Source organism: Anopheles coustani, chromosome 3, assembly GCF_943734705.1.
Source record: "Anopheles coustani chromosome 3, idAnoCousDA_361_x.2, whole genome shotgun sequence".
Lineage (NCBI taxonomy): Eukaryota > Metazoa > Arthropoda > Insecta > Diptera > Culicidae > Anopheles > Anopheles coustani.
In genome coordinates this window covers 91665276-91672093 of record NC_071288.1, presented here as the reverse complement: position 1 = coordinate 91672093, position 6818 = coordinate 91665276, and the positions used below count along the sequence as shown (strand labels likewise).

The 6818-nt window shown below is 49.3% G+C and overlaps 1 protein-coding gene across 1 annotated transcript in view; it reads right to left on the bottom strand.

Annotated features, from left to right (window-relative positions):
- Positions 1-688: 688 nt before the first annotated feature.
- LOC131258808 (ecdysone receptor) overlaps positions 689-6818 on the bottom strand; it is a 199106-nt gene continuing 192976 nt past the window's right edge. Inside the window, exons 6-10 of the mRNA XM_058260190.1 lie at positions 4567-4740; positions 4168-4490; positions 3939-4085; positions 3700-3852; positions 689-3627 (exon numbers count right to left, since the gene is read on the bottom strand). Coding sequence (XP_058116173.1) covers positions 2698-3627; positions 3700-3852; positions 3939-4085; positions 4168-4490; positions 4567-4740 — 1727 coding nt within the window. The 3' untranslated portion in view covers positions 689-2697. The remainder of the gene's footprint in view (positions 3628-3699; positions 3853-3938; positions 4086-4167; positions 4491-4566; positions 4741-6818) is intronic.

The following is a 6818-nucleotide window of genomic DNA, read 5'->3' as shown; positions in this document are numbered from 1 at the left end:
AATCCAAATTGGGCTGCATTTTAAATTACTACAGCATGGGACGAATAGAAAAACCTTCTCTAACTGGTCCAAAACATTATGCGAAAAGGTTTTTGGAAAAACAAATTCCTCTCCTAAGCAGATGATCGCGCGCAAACCATCTCTCCAATGCGCAACACAAGCCAGTGTGCTTAGTTTTGTTCGCTTAAATTCGGTTCCTTTTTACACTGTTAAGAACTGTAACGTACTGGAAAAAAGCGAACAATTTGCTTTCTCTAAGGTTGACTTAACTGTTTAAAAAATGTTCATTCCTTTCCTACCCTTCCGATGGCTGTATCTTTCCTTTCCCATCATTTTTGTCCTTAAAAAAACGGCTTCGTTCCAAATATCGGAAAACAATTACTCCGTTTCAACCGTTCCTCTGCTGGGTGCTTCCACTTTCCGCTGGATTCTTATGGGAAGATTTTACCGTGTGTGTGTGTGTGTTTCTAGTTCTGTTTTCTTTTCTGCTAATTCTTCCTTAACTTCTAGTCAATTTTCTTCTTTTTACAATTTTTCTCTCGTCCGGGGATTTTCTTCCGTATTTTTACCAGCGATTTTTGTATCTCCGGAATTACGTGCTTTCTCATTCCGGAAATGGGGCATGCTGTGTGTGTGTGTGTGTGCTTTTCCTACCGTCGCGTCCCACGTTTTTTGGCGGGGGACCCGGGGCGGGGGTCTTTACGCTATAGTTACACTTGTAGTAATAATAATATATATGCTTCTCTTAAAAAATATTAACAAGTCACAGCCAAACGATACGAAAGAAGGTTTCCAACACACCTTCACATCATTGCGCTCCCTCGTTTACAGGGTGAGGGGGGTGTATGGGAAAAGCAACGCCTGCTGCTTTCTAACCGGAGTTATCCTCGCACCGAAACCGGGGGCAACAGTAGTCGCCTACTACCAACACACCAGCCACACGAACAGTGTACACCACTCTCGACTTTTGTTTTTTTTTCTATTTTAACGGTAAGGGATGAAAAAGAATGATTCTTTCCTGGCATATAGAACTATGTCCGTCGCTACCAGTCATCGCTGACTATCTCTGGCAGTGCGTTTGGGTGAATGTGGATGGAATATAGCAGCCGTTGCGACGGTGGTTTCCTTGTTTCGGTAATGCTGCACCAGCAGTAGCAGTAGTAGTAGTAGTAGTTCTTGATGTTGTAATAGCAGTGTTGCAGTGGTTCGTTGTCCGCAGTTCCCCCAGTGGCAGTAGCCGTTCACAATAGCAGTTGTAGAGTGTAGCAGTCAAAGTAAACTTAGCAGCGCTTAGTAGCTGGCAGTATTTTTTCGTTATTGTAGTTCTGTGTCGTTATGTAGCAAAATGGGGATATTACGATGAACCGTGGTAGCCTGCATGCCTACTGCGATGCAGACCTCTCTACTACTCGATCGTAATTTGTACGATACACATAAATAAAATAATCCAAGGGAGCTGTGCTCTCTACAAATCTACTACTGCTCCGGGACATCAAACCCGGTGGTGTCCGGTTAATCCGCAAAGTAGTCGCCCGTCCTCATCGGTCCCTTATTTCTCTTGGCGGTGTGAAAATGCGTGGTTCCCTTCTTTCGCCTTCTTCCACAGATGTAGTGGGGGTTGCCCTATCGAACTAGTATCTTTTCCATTGTGTGTGTGTGTTTTATCTACTTTTCAACCACTTTTCTTACTGTTTCCCCTTAGCTTGTTAGTTTATTTTTTTACGTTTTTAAATACACACCTTCGTTGGCGAAATTCCCTAGCCTTTCTCGGTGGAAAGCAAACCCTCCTACCTCTTTCCGCTTCACTATAGATACCTCTCTCTTCGTACCATCTCTCCCTCTCTCTCTCCCTCCCTGGAAACCTTAACCACTAGTAGTAGTACTTTTACTCTCCCCTTTTTGTGTGTTTGTTGTTTTTTTCTTCTTCTCTTTATTCTCCTAATTCCAACTTCACTTCCAACATAAGGTTGTCCCACCACGGAATCCGGTGTGATTATCTACAGCACACTCTTTTCGCGCGAACAAACAAAAGTGGTTTAATATTGCATTCTTCCCCGTTTCGGAACCCCCCGTTCACAAATCGATTTGATATTTGCATTAGGTAGCAAATTACACGCCAAGTGTGGTGTAATATGCAAGTAGGAAAAATAAATGTAAACGAAAATAATAATGAATAATGAGAGAAAAGGAAAAAAAAACTTTAAACCGCGTGACACGCAAGAGGAATGAAAGGATAATCGTTTGTTAGGCCACGTTCGGTTACAAACGAGCGTAACATCGAACACATACAACCCTGGTTCGAGCAAACGATGGGTGAAAGTAAATGAAAAAAAAGAAACGAAAAAAAGTAATGAAAATTAACGAAAGTAAGAGAACCGTCAAAACCTATTTTTTACGATACTAAGCGTTTGTCCGGTGGATGGTAATCGGTAAAATAAATTAGCTCTCTACGATAAATAGAATGTCGTCGTCCGGAAAGACGCTGCCGCCGGTGTCGCCTACATCGTCGTCGTCGTTGTCGGAGTCGGAGACGACGAGGCCCGTCAGCGGATGCGCGTGGTGGTGGTGGTGGTGCGCTTCGTAAAGCGTACCATCCACCAGTCCACGCTGCTGCTGCTGGTGCTGATGCTGCTGTCCTCCTTCGACGACGACGACGGTGGTGGTGGCAGCAACAGCGGGCACCGTGTCCTACACTAGCTATACGTGGTGATCGAGCATCCCGACGGTCGCGAGCAAACCGTTGCTTGTGTTGCCGTTACTGCTATTACTACTGTTAGTGCTGCTGCCACTACTGCTGCTGCTGTTGTTATTTGTGCTACTGCTGCTACTACTACTACTGCTGCTGCTGCTACTACTGCTGCCGCCGCCGCCGCCGCCGCTACTACTACTGCCGTTGAGGGTGTTCCCGTTGGTGGCGGTGTTGGTGTTCGGGGGTCCGACGACGATCGTGGCGGTGCCATTGTTGTGTACTTGCTGCAGATGCTGTAGCTGGGCCGCCATTTCCAGCTGCTGAAGGTTCGACGGGGACGACGTGGACGCCATGGAGGAAGCATTGGGATTGTCAGGCTGTTGCTGTAATTGTTGTTGCTGCTGCTGCTGTTGCTGCTGCTGCTGGGCGACGAGCTCTTGGTGTCGCGCGAGCCCGACCGGCGGTATGTCCTGCACGTCCCAGATCTCCTCCAGGAAGCGGGGCAGCTTGCGGTTCTTTAGCTTGAGCGAGAAGCACATCTCCGAGTTCTGGTTGCCGAGCGTCCGGAGCTCGGTGAGGATCGACAGCAGCTTGGCGAAGGTGACGCTGCACTTGGGGTCACCACCGTGCCGGTTGAGGATGTACACGCGCAGCGTGTCGATGTAGTAGCTCTGGATCGTCTCGACCAGCTCCGCCTTCTCCAGACCGGGCCGGTCAGAGAAGATTACGATCGCGGTCAGCAGCGCGTACTCGACGTTGTCCACCGTCAGCGTGTACATCTGCCGGCAGAAGTGCAGCAGGTCCTCGATCGTGTCCGCCATGCCGGCCATCTTGTACGAGTCGCGCGTATAGGAACGGTTGTTGGCGAACAGGATCGAGTCGGTTTCGGCGTCGTACCGTCGGGCCATTCGCAGCATCATCACCTCACTGGAGCAGGCCTGCGTGGGGGAGAGGTAGGTCCTCGATCAGTTCACAATCCGTACCCCGGCAGGGTTGCGTGTCATACTTACCTTTAGTAACGTTATTTGATCCTCCTGCGGGATCTTGGTAAATGCTGGCAGTCCCTTCGCGAACTCGACGATAAGTTGTACTGTGAGAATGGTGATTTCCGTTATGTGCCGGAAGTGGATTTCGTGTGGATCTTCCTCCTCGTTCGGTGAGTTCTATAAACGAGAGACGGGGTATTAGTAACAATTTCATACTTCTTTCTAGGAAGTACATTTCTGTGGTGCTGTCTGGTGATACTTACGATCATTATCCTCTTGAGATCTTCCTCCGATGGTTGCTCGTAGCCATCCTGGTACCAGATCAGCTTGTAGATGACGGCCATCTGGTTGGACGTGAGGAGAGGTATGTTTCTTTGTCGGTTTTCGTTCAGCAGCTTTTCCGGCAGGAGCTAAAACGACGGAAACGGGGAAAAATGGAGCTGTCAACACGAACGGAATCGAATCGAAGGTGTACCCTGTTTCACTACATACGGGTATCGCGGTGGTCGGTGGCAGTTCGCACTTCATCAGCACCGGCAGCAGCTCCGACTTGTAGTTGCTGCTGTTCGTCGTGCTGACCGGCGACGACGACGGGTGCGTCTGCACCTTGTCCTTCTCCTTCTGCGCCTTCTTCTCCTTCCGCTTCATGGCGCACTGCGTCTCGGGGACGACGCACTCGGGCCGCATACCGACCGCCAGGCACTTCTTCAGCCGACACTCCTGGCACTTACGCCGCATGTACATGTCCATCTCGCACGCGTGCCCAAACTTGCAGCAGTACACCGCGTTCTTGGTGACGCTGCGCCGGAAGAACCCTGTGCAACGGGGCAAGCAAAACGAAGAAAAAGATTACATCGATTCCTTCCCTGGGGACAAGAAGGTACTACTTACCCTTGCAGCCTTCGCAGGTGAGCGCGTTGTAGTGATAGCCGGAGGCCCGATCGCCGCACACGAGACACAGCTCCTCCTGCTGCCGTGGCGTCGGACCCTTCTTCTGCTTCTTCGCCTCGCTCCCATCGCCGGTGTAGCCGTTGAGACTGCTCGACGGGGACAGATCTTCACGTCCTGACGGGAACAGGAGAGAACATGCAACGAAACGAAATGGAACAACAAAAAAACGCAGATTAGTACAATATGCTCAAGCGGGCACTTAACTAATTTAACAACCATTGCGCAATATTTATGTGCGATATTATGCTCCATAATTATAACCTCGTTTATGGTTGTTTTTCAACAGTTATTTCCCTCAACACGTAATCCCACCTCAAGTGCTTTATTGGACAACACTTCCACAAATGCGTTTCTCTCGGCCGCGAAAACAAACTTCTTACGCATCTGGAAAGTGGCGAAGATAAATCAACGAAAGATGCAAGAACAAGCGGGATTTTTCCACGAATCATCATCAGCATCATCATCAACGGCGTACCATATAAAACAACCGAAAGCATACGAAAAGTGAAGTGCATTTTGTGATGTTCTCTTATGGTGTTTTTTCTTGCGATGCAGGATGAGCGATCCGCTTCCGCGCGCGATCTTATCACACACCGCTGCGTTTTCATTTTCTTTTTTTTTCGTTTAATGCACTCTCTTTTATGCTCTTTTATTTGGCGGAAAGTGTGCGCAAAAGCCGCGAAATGCACTGTTGAAAATCTACAAATCTGCGAGCTGTGCTTCTTTTTAATGCCTTATTTGATAAGACACATGTGCGGGGAACGGGGATCACGCTTGACGGCACTTGAGTGTTCGTTCGCACTGACAGGGAGGTTGCCATAGGGATTGGAGGATTTCATTCCCCCCGTTCCCCTCCCTTCCTTGAGCGTTCTTTCGCACCGCATGAAGACATTTTAATTACCCCCGGAAAATGGTTGCTCTTGAACTCATTTCGGGACCCGTCAGTTTGTGCGAGTTTTGATCTCTTCACGACCTTCCCCCCGGTGACTCCACCTTGCCTGCCTGCCTCGGAAGGGAGGGGGGTTGGATTTTGTGTGTGACAGTTCCCGGGAAATCACACCACTCCACTCGGGGTTTGGGGAGGCCCCGAGTGGGCTCACATTTCTTCCAAATATCACTTTTGAAGCTGACGAATATGCGTTGCAAAATTGCATTTACAAGCAGCGGGCGTCCTTCTCCGCCCGAATGGCGGACGAAAGAATGCACCAGTTGTGCGTTCGACACGGGAGGAGAACCGACCGTGCGGGATGGACGGAAGGGAAATAAATTAAGTGTAGAAATAAAAAGTACTCATTATATCATGCGCAGATGTATTTATTGTGCCAGTTTCGTGCGCTGCGCGTTATTAAACTCGGTGTCGGTTTCGAAAAAGGTCGCTCCCTCTCTCTCATGTCCTTTATACGAGAGTTGTGGGGTTCTTCGATTTTGCTACCAAATCCTGCCGTTCGTTTGTTCACTCCTTTCCTAAGGTAGGAAGGAAGGAACCAAAGGGAGAATCAGTTTTATTTTCTCCTCGATTTTCGAATGCACATTCTCTGCTCGGGCACCCCTGCAGTGGGTCTGCTACTGCACATTTGCGTTGCACCGCAGCAGGGTGTCCCATTCTTTGCTGCCCTGACTGGTGGCGACGACGACGGCGAGGACGATGATGCAGAAGCATCCAATTAATTACAACCCGAATCGTATATCTTTCAACCGCGCTGACATGCAAAGGTCGCGCGGAGGGATGTCGCGCCCGCCGTTTGCAGGATCTCCCCGGCCGGCTGGAATTTGGGCGTCGTGTCGCGTGTTGGAAAGCGCGAAAGGAGGCCACACATCGGCACGGGATTGATCTAGTCCAGCCTGTGTCCTCTTCAGGTGCCTTCCCTCTAAGGAGCGAGGGGATTTTCGCACTAAATTAATGACACCTACATCAAAACACGAGAAGCACATATCACTGTGTCGGCGTGGCGTACCGGAATTTTTTGGGGCCGACCAAAATTTATTGTCCCGAAGCGCTCGTGATTTGCTTTTTTTCCACCACCGGAAAGTGCAATTTTGTCGTCTGCCACCCCGCCGCCATTGCCGGAAGGTGGCGGATCTGTGTGTGTTGTGCGAGACATTAGATGGGAAGCTCCACCGAAGAAGAACAACTCCACAAAAAACATTCCAGATTCCGGGGAAACGATGCGGTTTTTTTTGTTGTCCTCGGT